At 48.8% G+C, this 24,392-nt stretch overlaps 1 protein-coding gene across 1 annotated transcript in view; it reads left to right on the plus strand.

The window, feature by feature from the left end:
- The window catches only part of ubac2 (UBA domain containing 2), a 247,143-nt gene that overhangs the window by 212,110 nt on the left and 10,641 nt on the right, over positions 1 to 24,392 (plus strand). The window contains exon 8 of the mRNA XM_038817954.1: positions 15,173 to 15,295. Within this exon, the coding sequence (XP_038673882.1) occupies positions 15,173 to 15,295 (123 nt within the window). The remainder of the gene's footprint in view (positions 1 to 15,172; positions 15,296 to 24,392) is intronic.

A 24,392-nucleotide genomic window follows, 5' to 3' on the forward strand; every position in this document is an offset into this window, starting at 1 on the left:
AGTCCCTCCCTAACTGCACAGTGGGTGTACCTACACCCAGAGGACTGCAGCGGTTGAAGAAGGCAATAAATGCTGGCCTAACCAGCATCGCCCGCATCCTGTAAATTAATTTTTTTTTAAACCCTGGCGCCTGTTTGGGTACATTGAGGGAGAATTCAGAATGCCCAATTCACCTAACAAGCAAGCCTTTATTCACAACACCATATTATTTGTACATTATCATTGGCATGTATCTCTTGAGTGCCTTATTTGATACTTTCCAAATATCCATATGCCACATCCGCTGCATTTCTTTCAACGTTACTCTCAGTTAGTTTCTTCAAAGCGTTCTGAAGGTTGGTCAAGTTTGTTTGGAAATCCAGGTTGACTGACCCTGATTAATTTGTGGTTTCTCTAAGCCCTTTGCAATTTCCTCCCCTATTACAGACTCTGGTGGTTCAACAGAAATGTAATAAAGTTAGATGGCCTAATTTCTCCTTCCAGATTCAGCAGTCATCAATACAAGCTGGTCAGCGAATGAAGTCAGGACATCGGCACGGAGCTGGAGAAATGGCGGGCAGCCTTTAATAAGGCCAAGGCGGTGCTGTGCAATAAGGGTTTGTGGTTTGGGGTGGTCTATCCAATGAGGCAGAGAGTCACGTTGGACACAAAGGATCACTATTTTGACACACTGGAGCAGGCTTAGGCCTTCATCAAGGACAAGGACTGCTTTGAGGAGGGTTTGGGGATTTTTTGTATGTGAAATATTGCAATACAGTATGTTATGTCTTTGTTCTCCTTTTCCCTGGAGGTTGGTGGGGGGATTTTTTAAATAATAGTAATAATAATAATAGCTTATGGTCACGAGTAGGCTTCAAATGAAGTTACTGTGAAAAGCCCCCAGTCGCCACATTCCGCCGTCTGTTCGGGGAGGCCGGTACGGGAATTGAACCCGCACTGCTGGCATTGTTCACCCTTACAAGACAGCTGTTTAGCCCACTGTGCTAAACCAGCCGCTTATTTCTGGGAGATGGTAAAGCAGGGGGATTGATATGGTAATTGGAGGCAGAGAGGAGCATGGTAAAGTTGCTGGGATTTGGACAAGGTAGTAGGGAGGATGAGCTTGGGGCATGGTGTTATTGGGTTTTTTATTTGGTCATTTTTGGGAGGGCCTTGGCGGGGGCGGGGCGGGGGGGGAATACCTTGGTTGCACTGAGGGGCAGGCTAGTGAATGGGAATGGGAATGGTATGAGGGAAGGGCCTGCGACTTGTTGGGCCAGTTTGGAGGCTCATTGAGTCTGGAATGTTTGTTGGGAGGGTGAGGGGGTTAGTTGAGGTGGCAACAGTCTGCCGGCTTGTGGGTTGGGGGAGGGTGGAGGTATTGGGGAGGAGTGAGGGTAATGACCAGGGGATTTTCTTTGTCTTAGCCATTGGGAGGGGCAGGTGGCCATCTGAGGTGGGCCTGGGGCCTAGGAACTGGTGATGAAGTATTTTTTTAAATGAATTTTATCACAAACATGTGTCAAAACAGGTTACAGCCAATAAACACCCCGGGAAACATCCTTCCCAACAACACAGTTTGTACAACCGTTTACCCTTTTTCACAATTGCAGAACATGTGCGCGTAATTTGCTGGCCCCCGCCCACACCTCTCACACTCAACTGGTGATGAAGTAGGATGCATCACAGTGGTAATGACTGAGTCGATGGTACGGGGAGGTGAGAGGCCCCCTCACAAGGTTAGTCACCTGGAAGGTGCGAGGCTTGGGGAGGGGGGTGACCAGTAAAGAGGGTGAAGTGTCCTGGAGCCAACATAGTGTTTTTACAAGAGATCACATGCGTTTACGGGACCAGACTAGGCACCGGAAAGCCCGGGTGAGCCAGGTGTCCTAATCAGGCTTTGATACTGGGCCCGGGAGATGGCGATGTTAATTAATAAGCAAGTTTGGTTCCAGGCAGAGAGGGTTATAGTTGATCAGGGAAGATGGTACATGATGTTGGCAGGGGCATTAGAGGGGAAGTTGTGCTTTTAATGAATGTGTCCGAATTGGGACATGGACGGCAAGGTAGCACAGTGGTTAGCACTGTTGCTTCACAGCGCCAGGGTCCCAGGTTCGATTCCAGGCTTGGGTCACTGTCTGTGAGGAGTCTGCATGTTCTCCCCATGTGTGCGTGGGTTTCCTCCGGGTGCTCTGCTTTCCTCCCACAAGTCCCGAAAGACGTGCTGTTAGGTGAATTGGACATTCTGAATTCTCCCTCTGTGTACCCGAACAGGCGCCGGAATGTGGGATGTTCACAGTAACTTAATTGCATTGTTACTGTAAGCCTACTTGTGACACTAATAAAGATCATTATAATAGCATCCCGAAATTCATATTGACTTTGTACAGAGCTGACTTTGTGTGGTTGAACTCAGCCCTGCGCCCCTCCTGACTGCTTACCTTTCTCTTCTGAGCACAACACAGGATCCCTTTCCGATTCTGGTACCTGTGCAGCTGGGCTATTATCGCCCTCGGCTGCTCCCTGGCCTTGGGCTTTGGTCAGAGCGACCTGTGGGCCCTGTCGATCTCCGGTGGCTTGGGGAAGCTGTCCCTTCCAACCCGATTCTCCAGCATCTGGGCTACGTAGTTGGTTGGGTCTCTGCCCTCAATTCCAGGTCTACTATTCGAATGTTTTGTCGCCTGGATTGGTTCTCTTGTTTCTTGACCTTGGGTCTCCACCAACCTCTTTATCTCGGTCTCCGGGGCAACGATCCAGTCACTCAGGTCCGTCGACGCCCTTTCGAGTTCTTGGATCGTATCGCCTGGGCCTCCAGCTTCCTTTCCATCCTGTCGAGCGGTCTGTATGGCAGCCAGTGCCTCCGCCACCCTGACCACCCTTTGGATCTCCACTTTGATCTTGTCTTTCATTGCGGTCAGTTCCTCAGTTAGGAACATTTTCCAACCATCTCCAGGTTGTGGGGGTGCAGGGGGGGTCCAGATCGCCAGCTTTCCTCTCTCCGAGGTGGCCGGCAACCCCTCAGCTCGCTCGCTCGCTGCTCCTGCCCTTTTCCGCAGTTTCTGGCTTCCCTGTGGCCTCTTGAGCTACTGCTTCCTGCCGTTCTTTTCTTCTTCTCTGTCTCCATCGGTGAGGGGTTGAATGAGTCCGATTTACCGGGCTAAATTCGGCCAAAATTGCCATCTTTGCTGTCTCCTGGAGGAGAGCCACTTGATGTGCGGCTACTCAGCACATCCCTGCCACCGGGAGTCCCCAGTTCGAGCAAATCATGAGTCGATTCTGTGAAATGTGGTCTGTGCAGTTTTACTCCTTTTTTTGTCATCGTGTGCTGTAATTTTTATGGTTATGGGAAAGGGGTGGGGTTTTTTTAACACCCCTTGTTTTTATAACGAAGATGTGCAGAGCCACAGAGAGGTAATGAGTGGCTGATTGGGGTGATAGGGTGAGTTACGTCCTCGCCGTGATTGTGAATAGGCCCCAGTTGGAGTTAATCGTATCAGGTTTTTATTTTGGTTCCTTGTTGTTGTGAGTTTGAGAATCCGTGCTTGTCTCCTTCGATGGCCCCGGGCAGATCATATATCCTGGGGAGGACTGGGTTCTTTATGTCTCTTACTTGTTGCTGGAGTTTTTCCTCTGGGTCGCTTCCCCTCAGAGCTATTAGAATAGGGGGAATTGAGCGGTGGCGCAGGCCCAGGCGAGTTTGGTCAAACCTTGGCTGATTTGTTGAAGAGAGAGACTATAGAACAGTACAGCACAGAACAGGCCCTTCGGCCCTCAATGTTGTGCCGAGCCATGATCACCTTACTCAAACCCACGTATCCACCCTATACCCGTAACCCAACAACCCCCCCCTTAACCTTACTTTTTTATTAGGACACTAAGGGCAATTTAGCATGGCCAATCCACCTAACCCGCACATCTTTGGACTGTGGGAGGAAACCGGAGCACCCGGAGGAAACCCACGCACACAGGGGGAGGACGTGCAGACTCCACACAGACAGTGACCAAGCCGGGAATCGAACCTGGGACCCTGGAGCTGTGAAGCATTTATGCTAACCACCATGCTACCCTGCTGCCCCTAGACTGTTTGACATGCCTTCACGTTGTTGGAGCCCTTCCCTCGTGTGGGGGCAGGTTTGATGGGGGGAGTTGAGTGCCCTGTTCTGAGTGGTCCTATACGGTGGGTTCCTGAATGTCCTCATCGTTGTGGTTGGATTTTCCATGTGGAAGCAGTGTTTTGTGTCACTGTTGAGGCAACCCTGTCATATTTCTGAATAACCTTCTTGTGATGGTGGGCAGGGCTGACAGCTCGGGCTGACTCTCTTCGAGCGATTTTCTTCTTACCTTCATCCGGGTGAGCAGAGTGCTGTTGTTAATCCTGGTCCTGTCTAGTGGATCAGGGGAGGTTCCCCAGGCTTTATAAAGGAGGAGGGAATCCCCCCCCCCCCCCACTCTATCAGGGTGCCCAGTTGTTGGGTATCTTAACAATTTTTATTCTCTTTGAATTTTTTTTGTTATTCTTTTTTTTTTCTTAATTTAGATTACCCAATTATTTTTTCCAATTAAGGGCCAATTTAGCCTGGCCAATCCACCTACCCTGCCCATTTTTGGGTTGTGGGGGCAAAACCCACCCAGACACGGGGAGAATGTGCAAACTCCACACGGACAGTGACCCAGAGCCGGGATCAAACCTGGGACTTCAGCGCTGTGAGGCAGCTGTGCTAACCACTAGGCCACCGTGCTGCCCTCTTCTTCTCTTTGATGATGGGGTTTCCCTCGCTGGGGTGTAAATGGGGGTGGTGCACTGCCCTGGGTGCGGTTGGTGAGGTGTAGGGCTGGCTGGGGTGTAAATGGGGGGGCGGGGGGGGGGGGGGGGGGGTGCACTGCCCTGGGTGTGGTTGGTGAGGTGTAGGACTGGCTGGGGTGTAAATGGGGGTGGTACACTGCCCTGGGTGTGGTTGGTGAGGTGTAGGACTGGCTGGGGTGTAAATGGGGGTGGTACACTGCCCTGGGTGTGGTTGGTGAGGTGTAGGACTGGCTGGGGTGTAAATGGGGGTGGTGCACTGCCCTGGGTGTGGTTGGTGAGGTGTAGGACTGGCTGGGGTGTAAATGGGGGTGGTGCACTGCCCTGGGTGCGGTTGGTGAGGTGTAGGACTGGCTGGGGTGTAAATGGGGGTGATGCACTGCCCTGGGTGTGGTTGGTGAGGTGTAGGACTGGCTGGGGTGTAAATGGGGGTGGTGCACTGCCCTGGGTGTGGTTGGTGAGGTGTAGGACTGGCTGGGTGTAAATGGGGGTGGTACACTGCCCTGGGTGTGGTTGGTGAGGTGTAGGACTGGCTGGGGTGTAGGTTTTGGGGATATTGATTCCTGTGTGGTCAGAATGTGTTGGGCTAGGCCAGGTGCATTGTTGTGGTTGGTATCCTGTTGCCCCTGGAGCTTGGTTGTCCCTTCTCGAAGGCACTTATTAGGGCCATCTTGAGAGGCTGGGTATCGATTGTACTTTGGTTGATGTCCTGTTACCCTCCTAATTTTCGGGACGCTTTCTTGTTTGAATGAGCAGCTTGTTCTCGTCTTCAGTAATGGGTGATGGGCTGAGGGAATACCGACCCGCGGTGGGGTCCTGATCCTTTTCACTCCTGGTCAGCACCGGCACTAGGGTTGCTGGCGCCCCGGGCAAGCTGAACTTCGGCGCCCTTCGGGGGGGGGTGGGGGGGGGGCGGAGTGACCACCGGCGAGCCTGGATCCATCCGCCATGTTTGTGCGGGGCGGCCTGAGGGAGGGCGGCCACCGTGCATGCGCTGGTTGGCACCGGCCCCATTGCACATGCGCGGGACCCGCACTCCTTGATGGCGCCCCCTAGCACATGGCGCCCTGGGCGACTGCCCGAGTTGCCGGTACCTTGAGCCGGCCCTGCTCCTGGTAGCTCCAGTTCTCTTTCTGTTTTTCTGGGGAGGTGTTGACAGCTCTGACCATAATCTGTGCACGTTGGTGCCAGACTTCTCCGTGTAAATGTATGGATTGATATTGGTGCTGTACTCGGCCTGAGGCTGGGGTGAAGTTGCGTTACTGGTTGGGCCATTATTGCCCATCCCTAAGGGCGGCATGTGGCGCAGTGGTTAGCACTGGGTTTGATCCCGGCCCCGGGTCACTGTCCGTGTGGAGTTTGCACATTCTCCCCGTGTCTGCGTGGATTTCACCCCCACAACCCAAAAGATGTGCAGGGTAGGTGGATTGGCCATGCTAAATTGCCCCTTAATTGGAAAAAATATATATATAATTGGGTACTCTTAAAAAAAAAATTTTTTTTTTTAATTATTGCCCATCCCTAGTTGCCCTTCAGAAGGTGGTGGTGAGCTGCCTTCTTGAACTGCTGCAGTTCTTGAGGTGTAGGTACACCCACTGTGCTGTTAGGGAGGCAGTTCCGGGGTGTTGCCCCAGCGACAGTGAAGGAACGGCGATATATTTCTAAGTCAGGGTGGTGAGTGACTTGGAAGGTAACCTCCAGGTGGTGGGGTTCCCAGGTATCTGCTGCTCTTGTCCTTCTAGTGATCGCGGGTTTGGAAGGTGCTGCCTAAGGAGCCTTGGTGAGTTACTGCAGTGCATCTTGTAGACGGTATACACGGCTGCCAATGTTCGTCAGCGGTGGAGGTTTGAATGTTTGTGGAAGGAGGAGCAATCAAGCGGGGCTGCTTTGTCCTGGATGGTGTTGAGCTTCTTGAGTATTGTTGGAGCTGCACTCATCCAGGCAAGTGGAGAGTATTCCATTACACTCCTGACTTGTGCCTTGTAGATGGTGGATATGTTTTGGGGGTCAGGAGGTGAGTTACTCGCTGTAGGATTACTAGCCTTTGACCTGCCTTGGTAGCCACAGTATTAATATGGCTAGTGCAGTTTGGTTGATCAATTGTAACCCCCAAGATGTTGGTTGTGGGAGATTCAATGATGGTAATGCCATTGAATGTCAAGGGACGGTGTTTAGCTTGTAGGAGATGGTCATTGCCTGGCACTTATGTGACACAAATGTATATGTAACTCCCCTTTAGAACTGGGGTTTTGTGTATTTCACTTGTTTGTTTCGTTTTGGGTATGGTATAAAGAATCGGTGATTGGTTCCTGCATGGATGCAGATAGGCCTGGTATCCAATGAGAGGATGTTGCGTTGTGTCACTGGTGCCTCTGGCACTGCTGTAGTTGAGGGAGATATATATTGGCGGATTCCAGACATGAGATGGAAAATTTATCCTGAGCTCTTGTGGCAATTTCACGCAGTTGACAAAATGCTGAAACTCTTTCCCAGTGAACATAGTGCCTTTGTCAGACACTATTACTTCCGCAAAGCCATGGACAGAAAAAAATCCACCACAGGGCCACTACCTGGCCACCGAGTTTGCCGTCCCCATCTCTTGGACATCCAACGATATTGAGAGGGCAAAAATAAAAGCAAATTACTGCGGATGCTGGAATCTGAAACGAAAGGGAAAATGCTGGAAAATCTCAGCAGGTATGGCAGCATCTGTAGGGAGAGAAAAGAGCTAACGTTTCGAGTCCAATGACTCTTTGAGAGGGCGTCAACCAAGATGAGCAATATTCGGTCCAAGAAAGGGACTGCGAAGTCCACATGTATCCATGTCCATGGATGGCTTGGCCATTCCCATGGATTGAGGGGCCACAGCCCCAACCTTGGATCTGTTGGAGACAGCAGGCGGCAACAGTGCTCCCGTGGTGGACCCAGAAGAGAGGGAATCGAGGACTACTGAGAAGGCCCCGTCCAGGCCCAGGAGGGAGGTGGAGAAGGGAATGCCACTGCCATGATGGTCAAACCCCAGAGACAATTTTCCACAGGTGACAACATTGCTACGTGACAGTTGGAGTAGCCAGTTGGGGGACTATGGCGGCCTATGAGAGCCAGAAAAGCCCCTAACAGGTTGACACTGTGGTGAACTGTTAAGGACTCTCTCCCCTTGTGTTTCTGAAACTTTTAATTGTGTATCGTTACTGTGCATAACCTATAACCTGTAAATATGTATTGAGGGACTTATCGGGGAGGGATGTGGTAGCATGGCCCCTTTAAGGAGCAAGCCAGTTTGGGCCTATCATAGAACATAGAACAGTACAGCACAGAACAGGCCCTTCGGCCCTCGATGTTGTGCCGAGCAATGATGACCCTACTCAAACCCACGTATCCACCCTATACTCGTAACCCAACAACCCCCCCCCCTTAACCTTACTTTTAAGGACACTACGGGCAATTTAGCCTGGCCAATCCACCTAACCCGCACATCTTTGGACTGTGGGAGGAAACCGGAGCGCCCGGAGGAAACCCACGCACACACGGGGAGGACGTGCAGACTCCAAACAGACAGTGACCCAGCCGGGAACTGAACCTGGGACCCTGGAGCTGTGAAGCATTTATGCTAACCACCATGCTACCCTGCTGCCCCTATCATATGGGGACACGCAAACTCCAACCAATGGGGAGAACGTGCAGTGCCCTGGGAGTGGGGTCCTGGGCAGAGTGGACCCTGGAGCCAGAGAGTGAGGACCTGTGTAGTGACTCTGTGCCTGTGTTGACTTGTTAACACTGGAAGACTCCCTGGTTTTGCCTTGCCCCACCACAGTTCTCCTCTGACTCTGTCGCACTGCCGTTCCAAAATAGAAGTGAGGTTTTCAGTTTGAATTTCTGGTTCCAGTTAATTGACTCCTCATGTTGGGAAATACCTGGGTTCTGCTTGGAGTTTACGCCAATGTAACATGACACAGAACCAGAAACCTACAAAACAGTGTGTACGCTGACTGCCCTTATCACCGCCCTCTCCCCCAAAAAGAGAAGTAACTACTGTGCAAAAATCACATTCTCGTGATATGTTAACCTCACCCAAAAAGTGCAATTGCAGACTTTGGATTTCTAGCCACCTTTGACAGGTGTCCATAGCCAACTCCATCTACTTTTTTTTTAATGTTTTTATTCTCTATTTTCACATTTTCCTCCACAATTCCCACCCCACCCACAAACAGTAAACGGGTAAACAAATACAAAGTCAATCCCCTTAACAATAACAACGATCCCATCCTCCCACCACCCCAAACAACGGCCCACCTGCCAATATACGCATCCAATAAAACAAACCCTCCCACGGTGGAAACAAAAAAACAAAGGAGAAAAAAGAATGGAGTCCGGGACCACCCATGGTCACCCTAGAGTCCATTCTCCCCCCCCCCCCCCCCCCCCCCCCCCAACACACACACACACACTCAACGCCGTCCAACCTCTGAAAGAGTACCGTATGTGATACCCAAGAGTTGTAAACCCCCCCTCCAACTCCTCCCACCCACTGCCGCTTGTAAAACTCCTCCCCCCCAGCCTCGGTTCCTTCCCCCCAACTTTCCACCCCGGCTAGACCACTCGGACCCTCTTCTGCCAGGCTCCGATGGCCGCAGCCCCTCCCCCCCACCTCACTCCCATTCACTGGCCCCCGCCCGGGTCCCTTTACCCCTTGCCCGCCCGAGGAAAGCCCAGAAATCCCCTTTTATCACGCACACCCCGCATATCCACCGACACCCCAAAGAGCCCTCGCTTCGAGTGCAAATCCCATCACTTCCCTTGTCCAAATATATACACCATTGGCTCCTTTAGCCCACACACCGTGAAACAAAAAAGAAGAGACAAAAAAGAAGAAAAAACAGTCCTAAGGTTACATCGGCACATGGCCATTTCTCAATTTCTCAGTTCTGCCACAGTCCTTCTGCCTTCGCAAACTCCTCCGCTGCTTCCGCCGTTCCAAAATAAAAGTCCTTGAGCTTATAAGTCACCCTCAGCTTCGCTGGATATACAATGCCGCACTGCACCTTGCTGATGTACAGTGCCCTCTTCACCCGGTTGAAAGCAGCCCGCCTCCTCGCCAGCTCCACCGTAAAGTCCTGGTATATCAGCTCCAGCCCACTACACCACCCGCTTCTGCTTGGCCCAGCACAGGACCTTCTCCTTCACACGGTACTTACGGAAGCACAAAGTCACTACTCTTGGCGGCTCACCCGCCTTTGGTACAGGCCTCCCCCAACGATGAGCCCGATCCAGTTCTGGGAGGGATCCTCCCCCGCCCCAATAGTTTCGCCAGCATAGCGGCAAAATACTCCGTCGGCCTCGGCCCTTTAACTCCTTCGGGCAGCCCCACAATCCTCAAATTTTGTCGCCTGGATCTGTTTTCCAGGTCTTCCAATTTTCCTCGCAGATCCTTGTTCACCTCCATCGCCTTCCGCATCTCCTTCCCCATCGAGGTAAGTTGATCACCGTGCTGCAACACCGTCTCCTCCACTACCGTCAGCGCCTCCCCTTGCGCCCGCACCTCCGCCACTGCACTCGCCACCGCCGTCGTCACCGGGGAAATCGCCTCCTCCACCAGCACACTCAAAACCTCCCTCATCTCCTTCCTCCTCGCCTCCAAGTGTTTTGTAAACTGCCTTTCGAACTCTGCAGCCATTACCGTGGTTATTTCTGCAGCCTTCAGCAATGAGGCCTCCCCTGGTGCTCCAGCCTCCTTTTTCCCTGGTGACCCGGTTCCTTGCTGATCCTGAACATCTTCATCTACTGTTCCTCCTCCGTGCCTCCTCCCTGCCTCTGCCCTGCCTCCTCCGTGCCTCCTCCGCGCCTCCTCCCTGCCTTTGACGCCTACGTGGACCCTGCTGTGAGGTGAGATCTATCATGTGCACGCTGGTATGAGTGTTGATGCATGATTTCAGCAATGGTAGATCAGATGTGTTGATTGTGTACAACGTCCAGTCTGTCGATCATTCCTGTAGGTACTGACTCATTCCGTTGTCATTTCTGCCAAAAGAAATGAATCAAAACAAGATCTTGTCTTCAGCTGCCTAGCCCCTGAACATCGGAATTCCTTCCATCAACCTCTCTACCTTTGTCCCCGCCTTTAAGATGTTCCTTAAAACCTGCGTCTTTACTAAGCTTTAGCTTCCCTGCCCCATTATCTCTTTATGGTGTCAAACTTCGTTCAATAGCCCATGAAGTCACTTGGAATGTTTTGCCGTATCAAAAGTTCTATAGAAATGCAAGAGGGCAGCACAGTGTTTAGCACAGATGCTTCACAGCTCCAGGGTCCCAGGTTCGATTCCCAGCTTGGGTGATGTCTGTGCGGAGTCTGCACATTCTCCCCCTATCTGCGTGGGTTTCCTCCGGGTGCTCCGGTTTCCTCCCACAGTCCAAAGGTGCGCAGGTTAGGTAGATTGGCCATGATAAGTCGCCCTGAGTGTCCAAAAAAGGTTAAGTGGGGTCACTGGGTTGCGGAGACAGGGTGGAGGCGTGGGCTTAAGTAGGGTGCTCTTTCCAAGAGCCGGTGCAGACCCGATGGGCTGAATGGCCTCCTTCTGCACTGTAAATTCTATGAAGTTGGTGTTGTTGAGGCAGTAAACATTAGAAGAAGAGGAAACGCACTTTGACCTGCTCTTGTGCATCTCCAAGTGGCTGCAGCAAGACGTGCACTGCCAAGAAGTTGCTTGTATCAACCAATTGCCTAGAGGGGTATTAATGGATGCAAAATGCAAGAATATCTTTGCTTCCCATTGGGCGTCTAATTTAATTCATTTTGGCCTCACTAAGCTGCACATCCCAACTTTTCTATAGAATGTTCCAGCACAGAAAAAGACCATTCTGCCCACCAAGTTACTGTTGCTGCCTTTTTCTCCAGAGGAGCCATCTTTCCACGCGATCTGCGTTCTCTTTTCTCGAACATCTTTCACGTTTCCTTCTGAAAGAATCTGTGGATTTCAGTTCGACAACGGTTTGTGACCGAGTGTTTTGCATTCCGACCACCCTCCGTGTAAATAAATTGTGTCTGCTCCTTCAGTTTGCTTTGCCGTGATCTTAAATGTGTGTCCTCTTTTTTTTTAAACGTCGCCCCCAACTAGTGCAAGCTATAGCTATGTTACTTTATATTATCCTTCATAATCTTGGACACCCCATCATCTCTCAGCCTTCACTGTGTTGGTGCTGTGTTCCTACACGACGGCAGACATCTAAAATTCACAAAATCCTTGGGGGGGGCAGAGTGAACATTTTCTGTTCCAGCCCTACCCAGTCCCCCTCGCTCACTTGTGTCAAACGTTTTTCTGTACCAAGCCTCGCCTTTTCAACATTCCAAATGGGAGTTGAGACCTCAGCCGCTTGACCTGAGCATTTCAACCTGTGGTCGTAAAGTAATAAGCGCACTCAGGCTAGATAGATCTGGCGGGAAGAACGTGATTGCAAGTGCTTAGATTGTGTCAACTGCTCAAACTGTAGGAAACATGACTCTTAAATCCACTTTTGAGACCCAATAGAGAATAAAATTCAACATCTAACCCGTATTAGTTGAAAGGTAGGAGGTAATTTTGAGTCTGTTTTTGACTTCCGCTTGGGTTAACAGTTGTTTCATTTCCTCCCTATAGCTGGAGCTGAGAAGTTTTGCACTTCCTTTTGCCCAAGTTAGATTTTCTGTTTGGCAGTAAGCCAGTGGTGTAGTAGAGGATTTTGCTCATTTACCTGCTTTTTCCATTCAACAGCTCTTGTGACAAACCTAGACGACTGCTCTGCCAATAACAACCGAGGCTCAATCAGTCATTCAACTTTGACTGTTATCGGTCTATTGTTGTATTCGCTAATTCATCAGCTTCACAACCTCAGGACGTCCAATCCTGAGACACAAACACACTGACACACAATCTGTTTTCAGAACGTTGATTGAGGGATAAATATTGGACAAGACACTGGGTAAATACCCCTGCTCGTGTTCATAATTGTGCCGTGGAATATATTGATTGATTAGTATGATTTATTGTCACATGTACTGAGGTACAGCGAAAAGTATTGTTCTGCGTACAGTCCAGACAGATTGTTCCATACATGAAGAAAAATTGGACGCACATAAATACACAATGTAAATACAGAGACGCAAGCGTCGGGCGAAGCATACAGGAGTGTAGTACTACTCAGTAGAGAAGATGTGTGAAGAGATCAGTTCAGTCTAGGGTCATTCAGGAGATGGTAGCAGCGGGGAAGAAGCTGTTTTTGAACCTGTTAATGCGGGTTCTCAGACTTTTGTATCTCCCGCTCAATGGAAGAGGTTGGAAGGGAGAATAAACCGAGTGGGAGGTGCCTTTGATTATGCTGCCCGGTTTCCCAAGGCAGCGGGAGGTGTAGACGGACTCAATGGATGGGAGGCGGTTTCGTGCGATGGACTGGGCTGTGTTCACGACTCTCTCTAGTTTCTTGGACCAAGCAGTTGCCATACCAGGCTGTGATGCAACCAGATAGGATGCTTTCTATGGTGCATCTGTACAAATTGGTAAGAGTCAATGTGGACATGCCGAATTTCCTTAGTTCCCTGAGGAAGTATAGGCTTTCTTGGTCGTAGCGTCAATGTGGGTGGACCAGGACAGATTGTTGGTAATGTGCATACATAGGAATTTGAAGCGGTCAACCATCTCCACCATGGCACCATTGATGCTGACAGGGGCGTGTATGATACATCGCTTCCTGAGGTCAATGACCAGCTCCTTTGTTTTGCTGACAATGAGGGAGAGATTGTTAACGTTACACCACTCCAGTAGGTTCTCTATCTCCCTCCTGTATTCTGACTCAGCGTTGTTTGAGATCCGACCCATTACGGTCATGCCATCAGCAAACCTGTGGATGGAGTTGAAGCCAAATTTTGCCACGCAGTCTCGTATTTATAGGGAGTATAATTGGGGGCTAAGTACGCAGCCTTGCGGGACCCCGGTATTGAGGACTATCGTTGTTTAATCCACTGTCGTTGTTTAACATTTACCCTCGGTTTAACAACTGATCCAAAAGAGGGCCCCTCCAAATTTTTAGCACCCGACTGGAGCCTTGATTATGGGATCAAGTCTCTGGAGTGGGACTGGAACCGCCGACCTTGTGACGAAGAGACAACTGCGCTGGTCGCCGAGCCACAGCTGTGAGCTATAACAATGAGATACTGTTCACCATACACGTGCAGGACAGTTAGTTGCAGCATCAGGAATTATCCGAGTAGGGCACTTCAGCTGGGTTCTGAAACGTTAGGGCAGCACGGTAGCATGGTGGTTAGCATAAATGCTTCACAGCTCCAGGGTCCCAGGTTCGATTCCCGGCTGGGTCACTGTCTGTGCGGAGTCTGCACGTCCTCCCCGTGTGTGCGTGGGTTTCCTCCGGGTGCTCCGGTTTCCTCCCACAGTCCAAAGATGTGCGGGTTAGGTAGATTGGCCATGCTAAATTGCCCGTAGTGTCCTTAAAAGTAAGGTTAAGGGGGTGGTTGTTGGGTTACGGGTATAGGGTGGATACGTGGGTTTGAGTAGGGTGATCATTGCTCGGCACAACATCGAGGGCCGAAGGGCCTGTTCTGTGCTGTACTGTTCTATGTTCTATGTTCATGCATCTCCCATTTGGAAGCAGCGCAAACATTAGCTATCTTTCTGCTGGATGTAAATAAGGACTGGTGACAGTACAAACACAATTGGGTCAGAGTGTTAGTATATTTCTGGATTCAGTATCAATCCCAATCTCCACAACAAACCATAGGACAGCCACAAAAATAAAAAATACAACGTTGAGTTCCCCCTCGTGATTTTTGCCCAGCTCTGGTGGAAGCTGCCCAGTCCGCAATAAAGAGCGGGAAACTTTCTTCCAAAACCACGCGCACTCTTCAAGTTTTACTTGTTCATTTAGACACACTAGCTGGCATTTTTGAAAGTTTTTTTGAAGTAAAAAGTTATTTAACTTACTAAAAAAACTGAGGAGCAAAATTAGCAAACGGTTCGGTACAGTATTTTGAAGTCAATTTCAGTGATTTTGATTCACGTTAATCACAGGTGGAAGACTGGGTTCTCTAGATTTAAAATGGTGATAATTGGTGATAAACCCATTTTCAGCTGTATCAATAAGACCAGCCTACGCACATGTTATCGAAAACAAAAATGTATGCTGCCCTGCACTGGTTCATAGAAAACCTTATGTCTGTGATTTTGCAAATGCCTTCTGTTGGAAATTAGAAGTGTAGCCAAACCAGAGCAATTTTCCAATTGCACCCAGAGCAAGTAACTCTCCAATCTGCGATGCATTGAATTTGATCTTCATCTGTCTTGCAAGTGGAATTTTGCGACATTTGAGTCGCGGCGAGTAGAACCACTAAACTTTCTTTGCAATTTCCAGGGCGGCTTGATTAACTGGAACAGGCTCTTTCCACCACTGCGCAACAGATTTCCTTCCAACAATCAACAGCGTGAGAGTGGACCGAACACACCTTCAACAGCAGCTGCAGTCTCTGAAGAGCAGGTACGCATTCCTGTGGCTCGAGGTAACGTCTTGCAAACCGACACGACTCTCACAAAAGCAAATTTGCAGCATAAGTCACTCGGAGCCGAGTGTTTTTTATACATTGATCAACATGCTTGACGATTCTTTAACAAAGTTACTTGTTGGACACACTTGCTTCAGAGGGAGTGCAGCAAAGGTTTGCTGGCTGCTCCCTGGGATGTGGGGATTGGCCTATGGGGGTGACATTGAGTAGGGTTAGGCTCAAAAGGCTTGGAATTCAGAAGACTGAGTGGCGACCTCATGAAATCATTTACAATTCCTAAGGGGCTAGACTGGGGAGGTGCTGGGATGCTGCTTCCCCCCGGTTGGAGAGTCAAGAACTAGGGGTCGTGATTTCAGAATAAGGGGTCGGCCATTGAGGGAAGATTTCTTCGCTCAAAGGCTTGTGAATCGTGGGAATTCTCTACTGCAAAGAGCTGTGGATGCTCGGTCAGTGAGCATATTCAAATCTTGAGATCACTAGGTTTAGGGCCCTAACAGAGCTAATGGATATAGAAACACTGCAGGAAAGGTGGAGCTGAGGTAGCTGATCAGCAGTGATCTTGTTGATTGGGCGTAGGTTTGAGGATGCTGGTGGGTCTACCCCAGGTCCCTTTCTGTTCTGTTCAAATGCAAAATACTGCAGATGCTGGAAATCAGAAATAAAATTTGCCAGTGCTGGAAGCACTCAGCAAATCAGGCAGCATCTGCGGAAAGAGAAACAGAGTTAACGTTTCAGTCAATGACCTTTCATCAGAACAGGGAGATACATGCAAAATAGGGAGAGAAGTAGGCCATTCAGCCCCTCAAGCCTGCTCCATCAGTCAATATGGCAGATCTATATGTGTTTAGAATTCCACATTCCCATCTACACCGATAACCTTTGGTTTCTTTTCCCAACAAGAATCCAGCTGCCTCCGCCTTGGAAATATTCAGTGACCCCCGCCTCCAGCTTCTGCTGAGGCAGAGAGTTCCAAAGCTGCAAAATCGTCTGACAGTAAAAACTTCTCATTTCTGTCCTTTAAGGGCGATCCCAAATTTAAAAACCTGTGCCCACTGGCTCTGGACTCATCCACAAGAGGGAATATAATTTCCACGTCCACCGTGTCGAGACCATTACGGATCTTGTGTACCCCTATCAAGTCACCCCTCACTCTTCTATAAACTCCAGTGAAAACAATCCCAGCTTTTCCAACCTTTCCTCATCAGACAACCTGCTCAATCCAGGCATCAATCCAGTGAACCTCCTCCAACACAGTTACATCCTTCCTTAAATAAAGAGACCAAAACTGCACACAGTGTATGAGATGTGGTCTCACCAATACCCTGTATAACTGAAACACAACATCCTTACTTTTATGTTCAATTCCTCTCGTTATGAAGGATAGCAGTCCATTAACCTTCTTGATTACATGCTACACCTGCAGACTAACTTCTTGTGACTAATGCACGAGAACACCGAGATCCCTCTGCACCTTGGAATTCTGCAGTCATTCTCCATTTTAGTAATACTCTGTTTTTTTCATTCTCCCTGCCAAAGACGTTTGAGTTAGAGACTTCTCAGCAATATACGAGTGTGGCTGAGTGTGGTCAAAAGGAAAGATTGATGGTAGGGTAGAGGACTGGAGTGATTCAGTGACAGAAAGGATGATGATGCAAGGCAGAAGGATGTGGCAATGGGACAGATAATGGCTGACTGGCAGAAGGCAGAGAGTGGGGATAAAGGGACCTTTTTCAGGATGGCAGCCGGTGACTAGTGGTGTGCCTCAGGGATCGGTGCTGGGACCACAACTTTTCACAATATACATTAACGATCTGGAAGAAGGAACCAAAGGCACTGTTGCTAACTTTGCAGATGATACAAAGATATGCAACGGAACAGGTAGTATTGAGGAAGCAGGGGGGCTGCAGAAGGATTTGGACAGGCGAGGGGAGTGGGCAAAGAAGTGGCAGATGGAATACAATGTGGAAAAGTGGGAGGTTGTGCACTTTCATAGAAGGAATGCAGGCATCGACTATTTTCTAAATGGGGAAATGCTCAGGAAATCAGAACCATAAAGGGACTTAGGAGTCCTAGTTTAAGATTCCCTTAAGCTTAACGTGCAAGTTCAGTCGGCATTTAGAAAGGCAAATGCAATGTTAGCATTCACATCGAGAGGGCTAGAATACAAGAGCAGGGATGTACTTCTGAGGTTATATAAGGCCCTGGTTAGACCCCATTTGGATTATTGTGAGCAGTTTTGGGCCCCGTATCTAAGGAAGGATGTGCTGGCCTTGGGAAAGGGTCCAGAGGAGGGTCACAAGAATGATCCCTGGAATGAAGAGCTTGTCATATGAGGAGCGGTTGAAGACTCTGGGTCTGTACTCATTGAAGTTTAGAAGAATGAGGAGGGAGATCTTATTGAAACTTACAGGATACTGCGAGGCCTGGATAGAGTGGATGTGGAGAGGTGTTTCCACTTGTCGGAAAAACTAGAAGCAGAGGACACAGCCTCAGACTGAAGGGATGATCCGTTAAAACAGATGAGGAGGAATTTCTTCAGTCAGAGGGTGGTGAATCTGTGAAACTCTTTGCCGCAGAAGGCTGTGGAGGCCAAATCACTGAGTGTCTTTAAGACAGAGATAGATAGGTTCTTGATTAATAAGGGGATCAGGGGTTATGGGGAGAAGGCAGGGCAATGGGGATGAGAAAAATATCAGCCATGATCGAATGGCAGAGCAGACTCGATGGGCCGAGTGGTCTAATTATGGTCCTCTGTCTTATGGTCTAAAGGTGGGTCCATATGGATTGTAAATGGCGACAGCAGAGGAGAAAGGGAGTGTGGGCCACTGTGAACAATAGACCACTGCCTCAAGCCCCAACCCCCTGTTGAATCTGATTTGTGGGGTACAATTCATTTGCGATAAATCCCCAATTGTGAATTATCTGATAAATCATTTAGTTTGCACTGGACTTAACCATCAGGCAAGCCTGGACATTTCAGATGGTAAATTCAAAAGATTTACTGACAGTTAAAAGGTAGAAAGGTAACAAGTTTAATAAATAGAAGACACTGTTTCAATTAACAGTAAAAGGAAAAAGCTTCACTTCACTAATAAGCCGACTTCTCACAGCTTCCTGGGAAGATCAGGCTGAAGGTGTGGAGTGATGGTAACTCTCAGTACGTGGATAACATACTGACACAATGGCTTCCCAAAACCTTCGCTTTGATAACCTCAGCTCATCTTTCCTTATCTTGAATTAGCCGCACTGTCGAACAATAATTGGTTAACTTGAGCCTCTGCTAATTTATAATTGGTTCCTAACACCTGTCAGCACCGTCCCAGACAGGAATATGATGGGGCGACACAAGATGTTTCAGACTTGAATAATGCCTCATTATTTACCCATTTTAATGTAATAATAATAATCTTTATTGTCACAAGTAGGCTGGCATTAACACTGCAATGAAGTTACTATGAAAAGCCCCTAGTCGCCACATTCCGGCGCCTGTTCAGCTACACTGAGGGAGAATTCAGAATGTCCAATTCACCTCACAAGCACGTCTTTCGGGACTTGTGGGAGGAAACCGGAGCACCCGGAGGAAACCCACGCAGACACGGGGAGAACGTGCAGACTCTGCACAGACAGTGACCCAAGCCGGGAATCGAACCTGGGACCCTGACTCTGTGAAGCAACAGTGCTAACCACTGTGCTGCCGTAACCAGCCACGGTCATGAAGGGTTCAGCTTTATCATAGCTTATCTCTCCAGACTAGTTTGAGAATCATCATTTTATAATTAGTATATTTAAATTAAGTGTCAATTATGAGTCACGATAAAACGTAAAACATTACAGACTTCCTGTTACAGATTGCACTACGAGCCTTTACCAATGCATCTACTGATGAATTACGTATTCTTCAACTGTCTCACAATTGAAGCTCTCCACTTGTCTAATCATCTCTGGTTGGTTTCCAATGAGGCAGTGACTAGTTAGTTTTAAAATATCCCCTAGATTAACTCAAAATGGCTTCTGACCATATCAGTTTACTGTGCTAAATAGTGTATTGAATCAGACTGCAAAATGGTCAAGTCACATTACAATTATTGAGTTTAAATCTACCAAAAACCTCCCCACTGCCAGCGAGTCTGGTGTAGCCATTCTTCACTGGAAGGCTGTAAATATAGAAGGCAAATTGTTTTTGCCGAACATGGTTGTTTAGAATTTTACGATGAGGTTGATAGTAAAATATAGAGGTTTCTGTTATCACTTTAATCTACAGATACGCACGCGGAGCACAGTCTTGACATTGTCATGCCAAGTCACGGTACCATTTAAAAATTAACTTTATTTCGGGCAAACATTATAAACAATTCTTTATTTTGTCTTCCTGTAAAATAGAGGTTGTCTCCAGTGGGACTGATTCATTTATACCCACACTCCATTCTGTGAAGTATGGATTGTCTCGTGAAAAATGACTGAGGGTGAATAAGAATTTCAGTGACTGGAAGAGCAGGCGGCAGCAGCTTATGTCTGTGAGCCCTGTAACAACAATGTCCTGCATTTTGCTCAATTTAAAGGTGCAGTCAATTGGGAAGGAAAATAAATAAACATTGTCACATCAAAGTCAAAGCACAGAAACAGGCCGTTCGGCCCAACTCTTCCATGCTAGTGTTTATGCTCCACACCAGCCTCCTCCCATCCCTTCTCCTCCTCCTATCCCTCTCTCCCTCATGTGTTTATCCAGCTTCCCCTTAAATGTACCAATACTATTCACCTCAGCCACTCCCTGTGGGAGCGTGTTCCACATTCTCGCCACTCCCTGTGGGAGCGAGATCCACATTCTCGCCACTCTCTGGGTAAAGAAGCATCTCCTGAATTTCCTATTGGATTTATTAGAGATTATCTTGTATATACAATCCCTGATTTTGGTCTCCCTCACGAGTAGAAATATCCAGCCCATCAAATTTTGAAGATGTCCACCACGTCACCTCTCCGTTCGTGCTTCTCGATAGAAAAGAGCCGCGGACTGTTCAATATTCCTGACAGTTATATCCTCTCAGTTCTGGTATCATCTTTGTAAACTTTTCCAGTGCCTCTATATCGTTTTTGTGATATGGAGACAGAACTGTGTTCAGTATAAGTGTGGTCGAACCAAGGTTTGACATTACTTCTCTGCTGTTCAATTCTAGCCCAATAGAAAAGGATCTCAGTGTATGCTGTGTTGCTACTTTTGGCGATTTGTGTAGCTATGCCCTTAGATCCCTTTGCTCCTGAGTACGGTGATCATGGCTCGGCACAACATTGAGGGCCGAAGGGCCTGTTCTGTGCTGTACTGTTCTATGTTCTATGTTCCTCTACCCAATTTGGACGCTGACTTCCAAGCAGTTTAGTGAACTCTTTATTCCTCCCACCAAAGTGTAACACATTTTTAGCTTGTGCACATGCTGACAGCTTCTCTGATGGATTGTGAGTGCCACCTACTGGTGACATTGATTTATTTGACCAACAGCAGTAAAGGTGGTATTGCACTGCAATACCCCCCCCCCCCCCCCCCCCCCCCCCCCGCCACCCTGATGTACTCTCCATCGAGGTGACATTGGGAAGGGTGTCAATTCTACCTGGTCCTGTGACTCTCCTGCCCAGAGAGTTGAGTTAAAATTGTCCCCATGATCACTGACTTTGCATTAAAATAAGTTGTAGAAACCGCAGAGGAATGATTCCTGATACCAGTAATGTCAATCAAGCAAAATGTGGTGGTCCTCATAGACATTTTGTGACGCACACGTAAGTTCTTCCCAAGCACAATCACTTGTTAAGACAATAAAGCCACAATATTCTACACTTTCTGAACAAACAAAGTAAAATTTACCATGCAAGGTCAGGAAGCTAAAAGCTGTTTTAACTCTTAGCATTCAGAGTTAATATGAAGTGCATGTGAGTAAAGGCAACTGTGGCTGAACACTCTACACTGCATACTAATAATAATGGCTTAGTGTCACAAGTAGGCTTCAATGTAGTTACTGTGAAAAGCCCCTAGTCGCCACATTCCGGCGCCTGTTCGGGGAGGCTGGTACGGGAATTGAACCCACGCTGCTGGCCTGGTTCTGCATTACAAGCCAGCTGTTTAGCCCACTGTGCTAAACCAGCCCCTGATACTAGATAGCAAATGCAACCAAGTTAAATCCCACGGATTTCCCAGCAACGTACCCAACCTTCAGTGTTTGGTGAGTTACAAACACTGCACCTTATGAGGAACTGCAAGTCTTCACTCTCCCCGTTCAGAGATCTTGCCTTGGATTTCTCTCCAAGATTTGCTCCGACCTGCACTGCCTTAGCGACTGCTCACCTCCCAGGGTCTCTGCCTTGTCTCCCCAACCTCCATTGCACTGGATCGCCGAGTCTGCATCCCACACCAACTCACAAGCACAGCGTCAGCTCCACAGGCACACTGAGCAGAACACCACTACTCCAAAGGTCTACCTTTGCCCCAAACAGCCCACAGCATGGAGACACCAACCTGCCTCTCAGATCTCTAAGGCTTCTCCCAAGCCCTCACTACTTGATGCCTGCCAACTGCAACACTTTTACTGCGTGGAACCTCTTTCTTTGCCCCTCTTCCCAGTGGCTCCCACCAGTGATCTCCTCCTTCCATTGGCCCCTTCCCCCGTTCTCATTCATTCTCTCACTCTATCTCTCTCTCTTTCTCTCTCTCTCTGGAATCTCTTCCTGTCCCCTGTCTGGGCCTCCCCCCTGGTAGAGCACCCCACTTCTGGGTGCCGTGATTGGGTTTTTCGTATCATTTTCATGCCCATACAGGCGCAGTGGGTCTTTCTCCAAAAGTGTTCAGGCCACATGCTGGAAAGCACACGCCTTGCTCATTTTGGCATAATGCACAAAATGTCCCCAGACCCTTTGGGACAATCTTTGAACCCCCCCCCCCCCCGACAACAAGGTGAGTCAAGGTTCTTCACAATCTGTCTTGACGAGCAGAACACACAGTGAGTCAGTCGCTCCACTCCAACCAGACCCTGTCTTCTCTGATCAGTGTTGCAACAAAGTCAAAGCATCTCACTTCAGCAACAGTTCTGTTTTCACGTATGGTTGTTACCCAGCTGCCCTCTCTGTCTCATGTCGCATTCCCTTGGAGAAGTTAACAGTAGTTGTATTGAACTATAGATAGAAATGAAAAGAAAGCAATTCCTTGTGCAAGCTTCATAGAGCTACATCGAATAGACAAGTGAGAAATAGGCTGTTCAACCCAAACAGTCCATACCTGTGTCTTTGCTTAAATGCATGCACACTTCACCCAGTCCCTGTAGTAGTGAGTCCCACTCTCTGTGCAGAGACCTTCCTTCGGAATTCCTTATTTGATTTCTTGAACAATCGTGTATTGTTGGCCTCTGGGTTTTGCTCTTCCCCACAATTGGAAACGCCCTCCCTGTGTCAACTCTATTAAAGCCTCTAATAACTTTGTCGATCGCTATTAGATCATTATGTTCCAATGAGGAGGCATGTCTAAGGATGCAGCCTGCTGAAAACAGAGTGAAATATAGAGGAGTCAGTTTGTGATAAAGAATCACAGAATATCAACTTTAATATGGTTGTAAAAAAGAGTCGGGCTACAAACTGGCCTTTCATTTTTGGAATATATATAAAGGGAACTCAGAGACTGGGTGGATATTCATAGAATCACTACAGTGCAGAAGGAGGCTATTCGGCCCATCGGGTATGCACCGACCCTCTGAAAGAGCGCCCCACCCAGGCCCACTCCCCGCCCCATCCCTGTTACCCCACCTAACCTTTGGATACCTAACCTAAGGGGCAGCCTAGCATGGCCAATCCACCTAACCTGCACATCTTTGGACTCTGGGGGGAAACCGGAGCACCCGGAGGAAATCCACGCAGACATGGGGAGAACGTGCAGACTCCGCACAGACAGTGACCCAGGAGGCCGGAATTGAACCTGGGTTCCTAGCTCTGTGAGGCATCAGTGCTAACCACTGTCACACCCAATCACAAGGGCCCAGAGACTGTGCCGATATTCACAGGGATCCAGTGACTGTGTCGATATTCACAGGGATCCAGTGACTGCCGATATTCACAGGGATCCAGTGACTGTGTCAATATTCACAGGGATCCAGTGACTGTCGATATTCACAGGGATCCAGTGACTGTGCAGATAGTCACAGGGATCCAGTGACTGCCGATATTCACAGGGATCCAGTGACTGTGCCGATATTCACAGGGATCCAGTGACTCTGCCGATATTCACAGGGATCCAGTGACTCTGCCGATATTCACAGGGATCCAGTGACTGTGTCGATATTCACAGGGATCCAGTGACTGTGTTGATATTCACAGGGATCCAGTGACTGTGCCGATATTCACAGGGATCCAGTGACTGTGCCGATATTCACAGGGATCCAGTGACTGTGCCGATATTCACAGGGATCCAGTGACTGTGCCGATATTCACAGGGATCCAGTGACTGTGTCGATATTCACAGGGATCCAGTGACTCTGCCGATATTCACAGGGATCCAGTGACTGTCGATATTCACAGGGCCCAGAGACTGTGCCGATATTCACAGGGATCCAGTGACTGTGCCGATATTCACAGGGACCCAGTGACTGTGCCGATATTCACAGGGATCCAGTGACTGTGCCGATATTCACAGGGATCCAGTGACTGTGCCGATAGTCACAGGGATCCAGTGACTGTGTCGATAGTCACAGGGATCCAGTGACTGTGTCGATATTCACAGGGATCCAGTGACTGTGCCGATATTCACAGGGATCCAGTGACTGTCGATATTCACAGGGATCCAGTGATTGTGCTGATATTCACAGGGATCCAGTGACTGTGCCGATATTCACAGGGATCCAGTGACTGTGCCGATATTCACAGGGATCCAGTGACTGTGCCGATATTCACAGGAATCCAGTGACTGTCGATATTCACAGGGATCCAGTGACTGTGCCGATATTCACAGGAATCCAGTGACTGTGCCGATATTCACAGGGATCCAGTGACTGTGTCGATATTCACAGGGATCCAGTGACTGTGCCGATATTCACAGGGATCCAGAGA

This window comes from Scyliorhinus canicula, chromosome 14 (assembly GCF_902713615.1).
Source record: "Scyliorhinus canicula chromosome 14, sScyCan1.1, whole genome shotgun sequence".
Classification (NCBI taxonomy): Eukaryota; Metazoa; Chordata; class Chondrichthyes; order Carcharhiniformes; family Scyliorhinidae; genus Scyliorhinus; species Scyliorhinus canicula.